Source organism: Hemiscyllium ocellatum, chromosome 25 (assembly GCF_020745735.1).
Source record: "Hemiscyllium ocellatum isolate sHemOce1 chromosome 25, sHemOce1.pat.X.cur, whole genome shotgun sequence".
Classification (NCBI taxonomy): domain Eukaryota; kingdom Metazoa; phylum Chordata; class Chondrichthyes; order Orectolobiformes; family Hemiscylliidae; genus Hemiscyllium; species Hemiscyllium ocellatum.
The window spans coordinates 31,803,078-31,820,155 of NC_083425.1; the positions used below are offsets into that span (position 1 = coordinate 31,803,078).

General features: G+C 41.5%; 1 protein-coding gene across 9 annotated transcripts in view; it reads right to left on the reverse strand.

Annotated features, from left to right (window-relative positions):
• The window catches only part of tnrc6c1 (trinucleotide repeat containing adaptor 6C1), a 201,936-nt gene that overhangs the window by 33,046 nt on the left and 151,812 nt on the right, over positions 1–17,078 (reverse strand). For 5 of the 9 annotated variants that reach the window (XM_060844183.1, XM_060844181.1, XM_060844179.1 and 2 more), the window contains 5 exons: positions 15,938–16,083; positions 11,975–12,148; positions 6,129–6,269; positions 5,503–5,622; positions 3,873–3,956 (listed from right to left, as the gene is read on the reverse strand). In XM_060844183.1, the coding sequence (XP_060700166.1) occupies positions 3,873–3,956; positions 5,503–5,622; positions 6,129–6,269; positions 11,975–12,148; positions 15,938–16,083 (665 nt within the window). The remainder of the gene's footprint in view (positions 1–3,872; positions 3,957–5,502; positions 5,623–6,128; positions 6,270–11,974; positions 12,149–15,937; positions 16,084–17,078) is intronic. The other 4 variants (XM_060844187.1, XM_060844180.1, XM_060844188.1 and 1 more) reach the window with 2 other exon arrangements.

Consider the following 17,078-nt stretch of genomic DNA (forward strand, 5'->3'; position numbering starts at 1 on the left):
AGAGTTGGATAGGGCTGGGCAGCAAGGGGCGGTGTTGGACGGGGATGGGTAGCTGGGGGCGGTGGTGTTGGACAGGGATGGGCTGCTGGGTGTGCGGTGTTGGACGGGGATGGCCGGCGGGGGCTGGATGGGGATGGGCGGCTGGGGGGCGATGTTGGATGGAGTTGGGCAGCTGGGGAGGGGGGTGGCGATGTTGGACGGGGATGGGCTGCGGGGGGCTGTGCTGGAATGGGATGGGCGGTGCCGGACGAGGATGGGTGGTGGGAGGGGCGGTGCTCAACGAGGATGGTTGGCGGGGGGGGGGGTCGGTGACGGACAAGGATGGGCGGTGGGGATGGGTGGTGCTGGATGAGGATGGTTGGCGGGGGGGGGGTGCTAGACTAGGATGGGCAGCGGGGACGTGGTGTTGGATGAGGATGGGCGCAGTATTGGATGGGGATGGGCGGCGAGGGCGCGGTGTTAGACGAGGAAGGGCGACGGGTGGGCAGTGTTGGATGGGGATGGGCGGCGGGGACGTGGTGTTGGATGAGGATGGGCGCAGTATTGGATGGGGATGGGCGGCGAGGGCGCGGTGTTAGACGAGGAAGGGCGACGGGTGGGCAGTGTTGGATGGGGATGGGCGGCGGGGACGTGGTGTTGGATGGGGATGGGCCGCGGTGAGGGGGGCTGGGGTGGGGTGGCGTTGGACGGGGATAGTTGGCAGTGCTGGATGGGGATGGGTGGTGGGTGGGCGGTGCTGGATGGGGATGGGGGGGGGGCAGAGTTGGACGTGGACAAGCGGCAGGGAGCGGAGTTGGACGGAGATGAGTGGCAGGGGAGGAGTTGGATGGGGAATGGCAGCGTTGAATGGAGTGGGCGGGGGCTCGCGCGCCATGTGCAGCTGCGGTCTCCTGAACCGGGAGCAGACTTTTAAAGCTCCGAGCCCCTGAGAAAAGGCATTTAATCGATTAACTGAATAATCGATTAACTGAATAATCAATTATCTGAACGAAACAGTGCCCGCCCATCTCGTTCAGATAATCGAGGTTCCCCTGTATATGTGGCACAAACTTGAAAAGAATTATATACCTGCACCCATACATCCCTCTGTTCTACAACACTACCCAAGGCCTTACCATTAACTGTATAAGCCCTACCCTTGTTTGTTGTATCAATATGCAAGATCTCACATTTATCCAGTTTGAACTCGATCTGCTATTTCTCAGTCCATTGATCATTTGATCAAGATCCCTCTGTAATCTTTGAGAGCCTTCTTCACTGACTACGATGCTACCAATTTTGGTGTCGTCTGCAAACTTACTCACCATGCCTTTCATATTCTCATCCAAACCATCTATAAAATGACAAACAAAAGAGGACCCAGCACTAATTCCTGTGGAACACTGCTGGTCGCATGCCTCTGTCCAAAAAGCAACCCTCCACCATTACTCGGTCTCTTGCCATTAAGCTGATTATTTATCCAATTGGCAAGCTCACCCTGAATCCCATGTGACCTAACTTTACTAATTAGTCTACCATGTGGAATCTTGTGAAAGGCTTTACTAAGATCCAAATAAACAATGGATATCGTTCGGCTATCAACCACCTTTTTGGCAACTTCCTCAAAAAACTCAATCAAGTTTGAGACACACTGTTTTCCTCACACAAAACTATGCTGCCTCTCTAAATGTCCATAAATCCTATCTTTTGTAATCACCTCCAACAACTTACCCACAACCTGGCTTCCCTGGTTTCTCCTTACAACCTTTCTTAAACAAAAGTACAACATTAGCCACCCTCCAGTCATTTGAGGATACGTCACTCCCTCCCAATTTCTCACAGACAAAACCATTATGTTAAGTTATGAGATTTTGGTACTTCGTTGTCACTATTCATCATTGCTTTAAAATAGTTGATAAGAGAAAGCTCAGCCTAGACAATTTGCCCTTTGGACACCAAAGAAACATACATTTTAGTTTCAGTAACATTAGAGTGAAAACAAACCAACCAATGCCCACAGCCAAAAACAAAAGCTCTATTGGCACCATGCTGACCAGAAGTCCTATCCCAAAGCAAAATATGTTGAAAATGAAATAATAACAAATATCAGATATAAGTCAGGGATTGTGATGCAGGGCTTTGCCCGAAATGTTGATTTTCTTGCTCCTTGGATGCTGCCTGACATGCTTTACTTTTCCAGCACCACAGGCCTGTCTGGCGGAGAGTGCATTGGAGGGATAAAGAGGATTACAATCGTAAGGGTGTTAACTCCCCATAGGCTCATGAGTCTCATTAAGAACCCTTCCAATTTCTGCTTGATAGCAGCGTGCAAAAGAAATATTGCTAGTTTGTTTACCTTGCTTCCCCAGGTACACTTACAATTGTGAAGGAGTCGGAATGAGGCACTTAAGTGGTCATTAATTAGCTTTAAGAGTGCCAATAGGGCCAAGGGCAGATGAGCTGATTGACACATTGTCACCCACCTTCTATATGTCTCCTGCATTGGAGTGGATGGGCAGAGTGGCGGGATGGCCACCTGTTTTATTTTGTTAGCCTCCTGTTTGCCCTCACTGATGCAAACCTGGCTAGTCTTGAAACTTACAAATGGGGAACTGTAAAATTCATGGCACTGATCTGTTGACCTTATATAGTCTTTTAATATTGGATGAACAATTTGTGATCAGACAGGAAAACTGATCAAAATGTTTCAGATAAAAACTTACATGGAAAAGAAATCAACAGATAAACAAATAACAAATGCTATATTATTTGAAATATGTACAAGTGGGCTAAAGTACTTGAATGCCATTATAATATTTTTGTAACATCTGACATAGAAATGAACTAAACAATTGTATGGAGAATTTAAAATATTCCTGGAGTAGATCTTACCAAAACAAAAGCATAAAAGCTACGCTGCCAGGAAAACTTCCATTAGTTATAGGACACAAGTTACTGAAAAGATGATTCAGGTAACACATTTCAGTGTTCTTCACTAAGTGCAGATTTCATCTCTGTTCGCATTCTTATTTGGAGTTGCTGTCAACACTAGATAACTGGCTCAATATCTTATGTGTTGTATTTATAAACATTCAACAAGAGTGTAAAATGAGCCCTCCATAATTATTCCAGCAAAGTCAGCATCAGTATATCCACATTTAAAAAAAAACAGCAACCCTTGGGACATGAAACAGACTTTGTTTAGTTGAAAAGCAATGCTATATTGCAAATGGTTCACAAATTAGCCAAGAATTGATTCAATTGCCTTCCAGGGATTTGCAAGATTATTTTTACACCAATTATGTATAAAAGTCTAAAACCTTCCATTTGTAATTCAACTCATTTGATGTGTAATTTTATACTTTGAAATAATATTTCCTACAGGTTAAGCATGCTATTTTCTTGATAAAAGTAATTTCTACATGTTTTCTTGAGGGTGCAGAAAAGGAAGGAATAAAATTTGGGTGCAAACTAGTTTTAACACTGTCTTTTCTATGTAACTTCAACAATATATGTAAAAGATGCATTGGACAGTTTTGAACCAAGATGATAATACACACACCAAAGTTTTACTATTCCTTGTCAACAGTACTGCATCATCGGCTACAGAAAACTATCTCTATTTAAATACCAAAACAGTGAAAAAGACCAGGCTGATTACTATAATCTCACACATAAATAAGGGACAAATAGGACATTAACAAAAGTAATTTAATGATTAAAAAAATCATTAATTAGATAAATCAATCATGTGTAGAGAACACATATTTTCTTCTTAATCACTAATTGCACATTTGTTTGCAGAGGCTTATGTTAGAAGAATCTCTTCTGTGGCCTATTGTCATCTGACTGCAGAATATCTTGAAGTTGGGTTGCAAGCTTGCTATACCTACTTGCTGCTCTTGTTGTCGAATGGTTCCAGAAACATTACGTTGGGCCTGTAACATCTGCTGCTGGAAGAGTAAACGCTGGTAGGCCTGCAAACACAAAATGAAAAATGAATATGAATAATGCCTCAAACGAAAGAGGTCAGTAAATTATGCTAAGTTCATCTGGTAAAACTACAAATGACCCTATCAGTTTGATTTAGACAATCATTTTCTATAGAAATTGCAGCTTTAGTATTCTTTTCTGAATTCTCACTGCATGTCGGATTCACTAAAGTCAAACTCAGATTTATTTGGAATCTGATTTAATTAAATTAAGCCCCTTTCTTCACACCAATTTTCCACAAGGAACTATACAATTTCTGCATTAACTTGTTTAAAAATAGCATGATTTGTTTCTAAAATGCACATTTAATGCTGCCACATTAATGTCTAATAAATAATGACAATTCAGCAAGTACTAGGTGAATATTAGTGTGGTATTTTCCCAAATGATCGCTCCTGGCACATTGTGATGACACCTCTACTAGTATATGGTACTGGGGAAAGGGTTAATTGTGATAGTTTTCAATCACCAATCCTCCTTTGTCTTGGGCTTGGCTAGTGATAAATGAGAAGAGGATACATCACCACACAGTAGATAAAGAAACATTGAAAGTTTATTGCATGAAAGCAAAAGTGCAACTACAGTTGCACCAAATTACCAAGACCTTAGAGAGCTGATTCAGATATATCTACCTCATTGCGAAAGCTAAAGTAGAACTTCTTGTCTCCATCCATAAACTATTTATGACATCAATGGAATGACTGGAGCCAGTGTAATATAAGCATTAACTCTTCAAAACAAATACCTTATATCTTGCACTTCTGAAAAGCTTTTCGCCCCAGCAGTACTTAAAACACCATTATATTATATTATATTTACCATCAACCCATCTCACCACCTTCGTCAGTGCAAGCAGTTTTGATGTCTCACTTTTCTCAGACTTCACTTTGAACTTGGAAGAATGGCAAGTCTATACTTACCAGGGTATTACAGATCTAGTTACTGGCTCTGAAAGTTGGACTGGAATATCTTGTCCTTAACCACAGACTATGAGAGACATCAGCAGAGTGCGCAGAGCTAATGCAACACAAGCATTAACTTCTTCCAAGACATTACCAGACACAATTTGATTCCCTTGTTCACACTACTTCTATTCAACTCTTTCAAAATTGGCAAAGTATAACATTGCAGCTAGCTAGAGAACTACTTCATCTCATAAAAAAGGAAAAACAAAAAAAATCAAAGAACTTAAGCTAACAATTAAAATGTATGCTATTTCTGCCAATGGGAATTATATTGACACGTGTCATAGGAATATACAGATTTCAGAGCTTTTTCTCTTTTTAGACTAAAAGACAGTATGATGGGTATGGAAGCTATGGAACAGGATTCAAACTGGTCCACAGAATCAATTGGTACAGCATCATGGACAATATACACAACATTTTCTAAAAGTTAAATTGATCCTGCAGAAACTAAATATAAAAATATATATGTTTGTTGTTTCAATGAAGTTTTGATTACCTTTTAATTATCACTGTCATTAATTTTATTCCAATCCATATAAATGATGACAGCAACATTACTTACCAGCTGCAGCTGATAGAGTTGGTTTAACATAGTCATATGTTGAGGATTAATTGGCGAGGCTAATAGTGCAGGGTTGAGACCCATGTTTTTTGCTGCAAACTGCAAGAGCTGTGCTTGAACCTTTAATGAATATAGAAAAATACTTAAGCATTTAGAAATATCCAATCCAAAATTTTGCACTTTTTAAAAAAGCCTTTCCTAAAAGTCATTAATTACTTAACCTGTAGCCTTGAAAACCGTTTGTATAGCTTTTTACAATCTTGTTACAAATATCATGAGACAATGCTACACAAAATGATATTTCAAATCCTTAGCACAGTCCAAATATCCCAATTTAATCATCTTGGCAGAAAGATATGATGCTCAAATTTTATTGCTGTGACTTCAATTGTGAACTAATTGATATGCTTCGTAGCTAGATTCATGCATTCACTATGAGAAATAAAAAAATAAGCAATTAGAATGAGTCATACACTGGTATTGAGCTACACAATGCACTATACACCACTCTTTTCCCATGGCCTGAAAAAAGTAGCGTGACATAAAGGTCCTAAAGAATTCTGGAAGTTTAGTAGATGTGAAATGTGCACATTTGCTAGCTGTTCACGATGAGCAACTTTATGTACCTGAGGGGATAGAAACTGAGGCACTTGAGCACGAAGACTAGGCTGGGATGAGTTAAGAGGTTGCACTGGCGGCTGCTGTTGCTGCTGCATGGTCCTGGCTTGTGCTGCTCCACTATTGCCAAACATACCTAGATTGCCACTCTGCAAACAGAGAAAAGAAAAATGATAGTTGATCAGACAATCACAAACTGGAAATAACTGGACATTTGGGTCTGATTTGAACATATTTGAACGTTTCTAATAGCCTTTTGGTGGAACATTACCAAGATAAAAAACAAAGGAGGCTGCAAAAAAAGAAATGCAATTTGTTTTACAGCTTTAAAAGTATAGTCCATTTCATGAATTGCAACCAACATGAATCATTTAAATTAACACATTTAATTCAATACCACAAGCAGCAACTATCCATCAAAGTAGTATAAAAATCGAACAACCTTTTTATTTCTTAATCTTTTAAAATATATATACTGTAAAGACAGATAGATAATCTTGAGGGAAACATGTCCAACACTCAGTGTACTGAATTAAGGTAGGAATTAAATGTCAAATTCCATTTTTGATTAAAAACACAAATGTAGAAACAAATATTCCTTATCTCACTTAACTTTTTTTTAAAAAAGAGTGGAAAAAATCTGAAAAGATATTGAGATCTTCTCAACAGAAATTTTAAAGTATATGGAAAGCAAGTGTGTTCCAAAACAAAGCTTAAATGACTTTACAAGCATTGGGTGTGGCTATAGTATAGGTGATGCACTGCAAAAGAGCATCAGTTCATTCCTTCAAAAGGGTCTCACAATACATGCAAGAATAACGGCTGTGTTTTTCTGCAAACTGATACCAGAACACTACATAAAACAAACATCCAGAAGATAAATTATCTTGGATTACTATAGCTAAGCAGGTTGAGAATGTCAAACATGTCAACATTTTGAGATAATGCACAGTTTGAGTAGGATAATTTTTACCAGAAATAGTTTTGAATCAGAAGTTAGCCAGAATTATGCAAACATTCAACTCTATATGATCTGAAAGAATGTGAACTATTGCAAATTCAAGAACAGAAGTAAAAAGGAGCTGGTGCTGGCCATTGGACTTGAGGGAGGGAATATTCCACCATTCAAAAATGTCATGGCTGTCATCTTCCTCAACTCTACCTTTCTGCCTGAACCAATACCCCATAAAAATTCAAGCTCAGTTGTAGTGATTTACCATGGACGTACCATGGGGTGGGGTGTGACAGGAGGTCAGGCCCAGTGACATATACAGTTCAGGGAGTTATGACAGCCTTGATCAAGCATGTGGAGCATTTGAAACTGCAAACTCTCAAAAGGTGCTGGAGCAAAACGTGCCTCCATCCTCAACAGCCTTTCCAACTGTTGCAGAACCTGTGGGTTCTCCCCCTTTCTCATGTGTTGAAGATCTCTCAGAATCTTCGATGGATAAGGCAGATGTCACCACCTTGATGCCTTTGCCACCTGAAGAGCAGAATGAATTTCTTCTGAGACACTCTGGATGCAAGAAGTGAGCTACTGTGCCTTACATGCAGTCTGTATAAGAGGCAAAGATGGAGGAACCTGACCTGGTGCTAAAACTTCCCAGGAGGAGCTACAAAAAAAACATGCCTATGTCCGCAGACACAGAGGGAAAGGGACGTAATGACTGTGACAAGGCCAGCCAGGTGGATGTAACAGAATGAGCTCCTTGACTGTGGCTGTTAATCTGGTCCAATCTGAAGGCCCTGGCTGACAGATAAGAAAAGGAATGTATTGCCACCGGGCGGTGGGGATCCCCAGTGGAGGGCCCTCTACGCAGGAGTCCTCCCCCTTTCTCTTGGGGATCTAGGGTGGAGGGTGCTGCATGCAGCAGTCCCCTGCAACCGCAGATTGCGGTGGTTCACGGACTCCCAGCCCAACTGCTTGTTCTGTGGTGCTGTGGAGTCCGTGGACCATGTGTATGTCGGGTGTGGGCGTTTGCACTCCCTTTTTGATTTTCTTAAAAACCTTCTCCTCCGCTTTTGGTTGCACTTCAGTCCCACGCTCCTGATCTTCGGGCACCCAGTGCGGAGGAGGGAGGGCAGGTCTGAAGACCTCCTCGTGGGTCTGCTCCTGGGCCTGGCCAAACTGGCCATAAACAGGTCCAGGCAGCGGGCCGTGGAGGGGGTCGTTAGGGCCGACTGCCTGCCCCTCTTCTGCGGTTACGTTAGGGCCCGGGTGTCCTTGGAGAAGGAGCACGCGGTGTCCACCAACACCCTGGAGTTGTTCAGGGAGAGGTGGGCACCGCAGGGAGTGGAGTGCATCATTTCCCCTCCAACTCTATTTTGATTTAGTCCCTGCCCTCCCCTTCACTGTTTGTTCACACAGCATTGCCCTTTGATGTGAAGGGCACTGCTTGTCACAGGCCACTCGGGTGTTTTCCTACTTTTCCTGGTGGTGGAAATTGAATAAAGATTTGTACACCTTGTCTCTCATTGTGTCTCACACCTGCGCGCACACACACCATGGGTGCTGGGGATAAAAAATAATAAGCACTACCGCAGTTAGGCGGTAGTGTGGGGGTTAAGAAAAAAAAGAAAAGGAATGTAATCGGGCCTGGCTGTCCTAGAGTTGGTGGAAAGGTGCTGAGGGTGGTTAGTGAAGCCGGAAGGTGGGTAGGCTGTCCTGACCGCTGTCACCCCAGGCGGGTACCGGGGCAGGCTGTCCTAGAGGTGGTCGAAAGGTGTGTCAGGACCGAGAACTGGAAGGGCATGGGGTGGATCGAGAGCCGGAAGATGGGTAGGGCGGGCTGCCTTAGAGTGGCCGGAAGGTGGGAGGGACGGGGGTTTGCTGGGTCTGTATTGTCTGTACTTCTTTTTTATGTAACTGGATTGTCTCATGTACAAATGTCATTATTGCTGTCTTTTATATATGGAACTGGGATTTGAGGTTTGTCCTCATCTCCCTGTAAACTGGTTAAACCGTAGGGTGTGGGAGCTGGCTTTGCTGCTCCTCTCCCTTGTAAAATTGCTGTTGTATACAGCTGTAAATGTTAACTGTTTTACTGTAAACTCTTCTGTAATTGTTTAATAAAATAAAAAAAAGGAAAGCAGCAGGGCTGCGGTAGACGTCCGGTACGTGGCCACTGCCATCCGACGCCTTAAAACGGCGGTGCTCGGACCCGATGTAGTGCACCAGTTGGAGGATGCTCAGGTGCGCTTACCCTTGCCCAGACGGAATTTCACATTGGCCCCAAGGTCCCGTACTTCCCACGGGAGCTTGTGCCCCACAATCTGAGCCTCCTCCGGAATTTTAACTTTGTCCCTTTTAAGGACGTAAAAAGGCGGGCCCTGTATTGACTGCCACTGCACACCATCCATCTCTTCTCCCTCATCCACCGGATACGCCTTGGCATGCCCATCTGCCACCGGGCGGTAGGAATTCCGAGTGGAGGGCTCTCTACATGGGAGTCCTCCCCCTTTCTCTCGGGGGTCTGGGGTGGAGGGTGCTGCATGCAGCAGTCCCCTGCAACCACAGATTGCGGTGGTTCATGGACACCCAGCCCAACTGCTTGTTCTGTGGCGTTGTGGAGTCCGTGGACCAGGTATATATTGGGTGTGGGCGTTCGTACTCCCTTGTTGATTTTCTTAAAAACCTCCTCCTTTGCTTTTGGTTGCACTTCAGTCCTACACTCCTGATCTTTGGGCATCCAGTATGGAGGAGGGAGGGCAGGTCTGAAGACCTCCTCGTGGGTCTGCTCCCGGGCCTGGCCAAACTAGCCAAAAACAGGTCCAGGCAGCGGACTGTGGAGGGGGTTGTTAGGGCCGACTGCCTGGCCCTCTTCCGCGGTTACGTTAGAGCCCGGGCGTCTCTGGAAAACGAGCACGTGGTGTCCACCGACACACTGGAGTTGTTCAGGGAGAGGTAAGCGTGCAGGGAGTGGAATGCATTATTCCCCCGTCCAACTCTATTTTGATTTAATCTCTGCCCTCCCCTTCACTGTTTGATCACACAGCATTGCCCTTTGATGTGAAGGACATTGCTTGTCACTGGCCACTTGGGTGTTTCCTTTCTTTCTGGTGATGAAAAATTTGAATAAAGATTCATGCACCTTGTGTCTTCCACTGTGTCTCATAGCTGCACACGCACAACATGGGTGCTGGAGAAAAAAATAAGCACTACCGCACTTAGGCAATAGTATGGGGGTAAAAAACAAACAACTGGCTCTGAGGGAGCTAGATCAGTGTCAAGGTCTCCCCACGTGTAAGTAAAGGGTGACACGGTGACGGGATTTCAGCCTCTGTGGTTATTTTAAAAAAGAAAAGGAATGTCAGACATCCTGTTCAGTCAGCTGGCTCTGAGGGAGTGGAACTAGTGTTAAAGAACAAAGAGCAATACAGCACTGGAACAGGGTCTTCAGTCCTCCAAGCCTGCATGAACACATTTTCCCCTAACATACCAAAACTGTCTTCACTTATAGGATCCATATCCCTCTATTTTCTTCATGATCATATATTCATCCAGGTGTTGCTATTGTTTACACTCCCACCATCTCTTCTGTCAAGGACTCTCCATGCGCATATAAAGGGTGACTTCATGACAGGATACTCACCTTTGTGGATTAATTTCAATAATTGCTAATGAAAAAAAATACTACCAAGACTTCCAGACCTTAAGAAATAGTAACAGGTTTAGCCATTCAGGCCCTCAAGCCTGCTCTTCCATTCAATAGGATAACAGCTGACCCAACATTTCTCATAACCACTTTTCTGCATTTCCGCCATAAGTCATGATTCTCTGACTAAGAATTGATCTATCGCAGCCTTAGTATACATAAGGAATCTGCCCCCAAACGTAGTGCTTGAAACTGTGCAAAATTAATGTATGATGTAGAGTAAATGCAGTTATATACACAATTCAAATTTATAAAAGGTTTACATAACTCCATGGTCTCCAATACAAATTCAAGCTTTGGAAATATTAGAAAGCCTTGAACTCGAAAAGTCTCAAAACATTTTGAAATAACAGATCTTTTAAAATTAGTACAGAATTTTGCAAGATTGTTACTTATGATGGCTTTTATATTAGAAGAGCAACTTCTCTACATGATCAAAAAACACATGATTCAGAAAAACAAGTAGTAAGCTTGCAAACATTTGATTCCCTCAAACTTTATCAGTATTTAATTTTAAAACAGCTAATGCTTCAAAAAATGCATGAAATTTTCATTTAAAATGAAGATTCTTTTTAAATTTTCTGAACAAATGAACTGAAACATTTTGATGAGAACTTCAAGGACATTTGAACAACAAATTCTCCTTGAGACTAACGACGTGCATACTCGGCAGCAACAATAAATACAAATTTACAAATATGACCTGAAGTACCATGCAAGAACATATTCATTCCTTAAATAGAATGAATCTAAAGGGATTCCCAAAATGTATTTGTTACATATTCAAACAAGATGCATGCCAATTTTATAGACTTAATCCAGTTTGCTTTGGAGCTATTTTCTCAGTGAAAGATTGTAAACATGATTTTATCAATCTACAAACAAAATAATTAAACTAGACAAGAGGAAATTGGAAAAAATGTTCATTTCAGTTTTAGTTGGTCATGGTGTGTCATATTTGGAGAAGATTATGGAGGATGAAATGTATCTTAAAGATAAACAAATTACAAGGTTAATGCAAAATTAAAACAATTATGTTTGAGAGTCAAAATAAAATCACAAGTAACCATCACAAAATGGCAGGTAGATTTCTTAAGATTTGCACAGAACAAAATATTTCTGCTATCTCCAAGTTCAAGAAACTTGCTGTTTTAATATTAAGTGAGTTAAAGCAATAAGTCATGAATGGCTAGCCTTACCTGTCTAGAAGAATTCAAGTTTTGCATGCCCAGCCCCGAGGCAATGGCACCAAGGGCCTGATTAGGGTGTGCACTATTTGAAAGGGCAAGCTTCAGGCTTGGTGAAGGCAAAAATGGTGAAGTAGGGGACTCTTCCACTAGGCCGCCATCCTGATTAGAGAAGGATAGGGTGAGCTATGCAGTGCCAACCACGGCACAAGGGAAGTGCAATGGATGTCACAACAAGCACATAAAAGGAATTCCATTGTTTTCAAATAAAAATTGGATTAAAAGAATGATGGAAGTGTGTGTTCCAAAATATCAAATGGTGGTGGGTTGGGAAGATAGAGAGAAGGAGACAGAGAAGGAAACAAAAAACAAGAGAGAGAGTTAAGGTGCATGACTAAAAACCTTTTGTATACTAAAGATGAATATGTAAAGAATAAAAGCAACAATTGCTGCAATATTAAATGATCAAGCTGCAAATACAAAAGACCAACAGTGACAGAAAATTCACAATCTCTATTTCCTGAAATTTACATTATGCTGAAACTAACAAGTTTCATAACCTGGCTATAATTTCAATACTTTTGATCATAAAATACACCCCATTTAAATAGCAACCAACATTGCAATATTGAAAAATTCCTTTTGATGCAGACTTGTAAATGTTAAATGTAGATACAAAGATTTTTAACCCAGACAAAACACCATTCATGAAATTCCTCCTACAACATTCAAACTATCCTATAGAGAAGTCAAAACATTCTTGTCATTAGACATTCACACAGTAATAAATGTTCTTCATTAGCAAACTTGACAGGTATTGTACATGAATGGTTGAGATGCTTCACTAAACATATATTTCTGTCGTTGTTTATGTACAAAGAAAACCACAGGTTAATGAACAGTTATAGTTTACAAAATTTAATAAATCTCTAACAAACTATTTACAAAACACCAAATTTGTTAATGATCACCTTTTGCAATTAACAATAACAGCAGAAAACTTATAACATAGAAAAGATCCCTGGCATTTTAAAGTAAAAGGTAGAAAAATAAACAGTATTGGACAAGGGAGCAAATGCTAATTAATGTAGGAACCAATTAAGGGCAATAGCGCATATGCTACATATCCAAATGCTATTGCATTAAAGCCCAAGATTGGTATATTAAATGTCAAAATTCAGAGGAACCAAAGGTCATTTGTGCAATTAAGCAAATTTAATTATTATTTAGTGAGGAAATGTAACAAACAGATCATGAGTAGTAAAGGTATATATGTGAAAGTTGTGTGGTTCATTACCAAACAAATAACAGATGATCCAGAGTGTGATGGAATACTCTTCATTTGCCTAGATAGGTGTAGTGCCAGCAACATTTAAGAAGCTTGGTACTATCCAAGACACAGCAGCTCACTTGACTGGCATCCCATTCATCACCAGCAGCATTCACTCCCTTCACCACAGGCATACAATGACAGCAATGTGCATCATCAGTACACAAGATGCACTGCAGCAACTCACCCAGGCTCCTCTGACAGTACCTTTCAAACCCAGACCTTTACCACCGAGAAAGGAAAGTGCAGCAGATGCAATGGGACACCATAACCACGTTCCCTACCAAGTCATATACCATCCTCACTTGGAACTATTTCACTAATCCTTTAACTTGTGTGGTCAAATTTCTGGAAGCTCTTTCCTAACAGCACTGAGGGTGCACTTAAACCCAAGAACTACAGTGGTTCAAGAAGACAGCTAACAACCTTCTTCACAAAGACAATCAGAGATAGCAAATAAACACTGGTCCATCCAGTGACCCCTACTTTCTACGAATGAATAAAAAAGAAACCTTCCCCAAAATATATGAAGCAGTAAACTTCATATTAGAGAGATTTCTAATGACAACCCGGCATGCTTTAGATTCTTGAAGTGAATCACTTGAGTTCTCTCCTTGAAACATTAAGAGCAACAGATTCATAGTGTGACTAATATCTAAATAATATCAATCACACTGTAATCTGATCACCTTATAATCATTTATCATTCCCATTTTTCTGTATTCCAGAGCTTCAGGCACTAAACACCACACTCCTCAGTAAAAACTAGTCAATTTTGTAACCACAGCTTTGCCAAACCTAAAGCATTCTCTGTAGCCTAAAAACATTAAAAACTGTAATTATAAATGTAAATCTACTGGAGTCACTTGCAAATAAATATTTTAACTGTAGCAAGTGGTTGTAACATGGCAAAATACATCTATTCTCAAATAGGTTATTAATACATTTGACCTTCTGTAGCAACAATTTGAAACTGCAATAAAAGCATATTGGTCAGTCTATAAACCAATGAAGAAAGAAATCCAGATTTTGAAACTGGAGCAGAAAAATACTGGCTCTCTTCACTGACAGAAATGACATATGCTTTAAGTGGTTAAAACACATTCTATTGATCATGTACTTCTTTCCTTTTTTAAAAAAAAGTCTCATTTCACACCATCATGTTGTCAGTACACAACGTTTTATAAAAAGTAATAAACCAAATAGGGTATTTGGATTCTCCCCACTTTACTCGATTAATTTGCTTAAAAGTAGAGTTTCCATTTAAAACTTTACACCTTTACTTTCGAAAGGGAAATTGTTCGTTCCTGCAGACCACCCTGTTAGATCTCAGAGCTGCCTGAATTGCTATGCGTTGCAAGGATTTTCCAGTTTAGTTTTCTGTCTGAGTACAAAACAGTACATGAATATTTTATTATAATCCAGAGAGTTGGCAAAAATTTAGCAGTTTTGCTTAGTAGTTTAAGGAACATGAAAAAGCATGGTGCTGGAGAAAGCACAGCAGGTCAAGCTGCATCCAAGGAGCAAGAGAGTCAATGTTTCAGGCATAACCCTTCATCAGGACTGGTGAGGGGGAAGGGAACTGAGAGATAAATAGCAGGGAGGTGGGGGGGGGGGGGGCGAAGTGGGGCTAGGGCATAGGTACATGAGATGGTGATAGGTGGGTGAGAGTAGGAGATGGTGGTGATAGGTCGGTGGGAAACACGGAGTGGATAGGTGAGAAAAAACAGAGACAGGTAGGTCAGGTCAAGGGAGCAGATTTGAGTTGGAGGATTGGATCTAGGATGGTGGGGAGAGGGAGGAAGAGATTTTGAAACTGGCGAATTCAATGTTGAGGCAGTATGGTTGTAGGTTCCCATGGTGGATGATGAGGTATTCCTCCTCCAGTTTGTGGGTGACCTTGTGCAGGCGGTGGAGGAAGCTCAGAATGGATATGCTCTCGGGGGAGTAGGAGGGGGTGTTGAAGTGGATGGCCACAGGAAGACAGAGTTAGTTGATGCTCCTAGAACCATTCCACGAGTTTGTGTTGAGTCTCTCTGACATAGAGGAGACCACATTGTGAGCACTGGATGCAATAAATGAGGTTCAAGGAAGCAGAAATACATCTCCATTGCCTACACAAGGTCACCTGCAAACTGGAGAAGGGACACCTCATTTGCCATCTTGGCAACCTACAACCAAATGGCATGAACATTGAATTCACCAGTTTCCACATCTACCCCACCCCAACTGAGATCTAACCCTCCCACTCAGATCCATCCTCTTGACCGGACCTATCTGTCCAGCTTCCTTCCTACCTATCCGCTCCACACTACCCACCAACTTATCACCATCACTTCCTCCCTTTGCCCACCTAGCGGCAGACCCCTACCTTACCCCTAGCTTCACTCCACTCCACACCCCCCCCAACCCATTAACCTCTCAGGACCCCTTTCCCCTTCCCAGTCCTAAAGAAGGGTTGTGCATGAAATATCGATTCTCTTGCTCCTCGGATGCTGCCTGACCTGCTATGCTTTTTCCAGCACCACACTTTATCAACTCTGACTCTCCAGCGTCCGTAGTCCTCATTTTCTCTTAGTCTAAGGAACTTGCCATCAGGGCATAAATATTTTTGGTTCATTTCCTGTCATTCATTCATAACAAACCTTGTCAAAAAAGGTGGGCCGATCCATGGAAGACTCTTTGGGGATAGAAGGTGGTCGGCAGCCAAGTGGTTTAGAAACTATTCCATTGTAATCTGACATTCCCATTCCACGTTTGTCCATCTCCACTTTTTTTTCTAACAGTGTACCTGGAAAAGGGGAAAATCCATCTTAACATAAAACAAAAAGGAAAGAAAAAGAGAAGACAAACATTAACTTTAACTAAAAATATTGCTTGGTGACTGTAGGTAAAATAATAGTCTATACAAAAATGGGCCGAAGAGATTTGTTTTGTGCAGTCTAGATCTCTAAAAAGAAACTAACATAAAGGTCAGGTTGTAGGAAGCATTTTGAAGGAAGAAACTGAGATTATGTTCATAATTCATCACAGTAACATATGCCAGGTCACCTGGTGAGCTTTAAAATAGAGGACGTCTCAAAAGTTGCCCAGCACTGAAGGAAAATCAAAGTTAATAACAAAACTGTAGGAGCCTCTCAGGAAGATACTGAATAACTCTAAAGATAAATATTGAAAAGGAATTCATAGTTAAAGTCTGTGAAACTCTTAAGCATAAAAGCCAGAAGGTCTAGTATGGTACACACTTCAAAACACGGCTGAAGCAGACACAAACCATATTTTCTGAAAATCTTTGCAAATGGGATTTTGCCACCTCTCCCAACCTGCAGGGCATGAAGATGGCAATTATTATAAATGCCTTTAACAAAATGATACTAGCAAACTATAAACTTATAAAGCAATTAATTTTGACTTGATTTGCTGATAAACTTATTTGTACAAGACGTGGTTCCATGTATTTGAATTGAATTTATTATCATGTGTACAGAGGCACAGTGAAAAGTTTTGACTGACGAGCAATACAGGCAGACCACAGAGTCCAGTAACATAGATAAAAGTAATAGGTAAATAGTGGCAAAAAGCAAAAACACAGGTACAGACGAATGTTAAGAGTTGAGTCCATTCAGTATTCTAAAAACAGTAGGGTAGAAACTGTTCCGAAACAAGCTGGTGTGTGTATTCAGGCTTCTGCACCTTCTCCCCGATGGTAGAGGTTGTAGAAAAACATTGCCAGGTTGGGATGGATCTTTGAGGATGCTGGCGGCCTTTCCTCGACAGCGGGCCTGG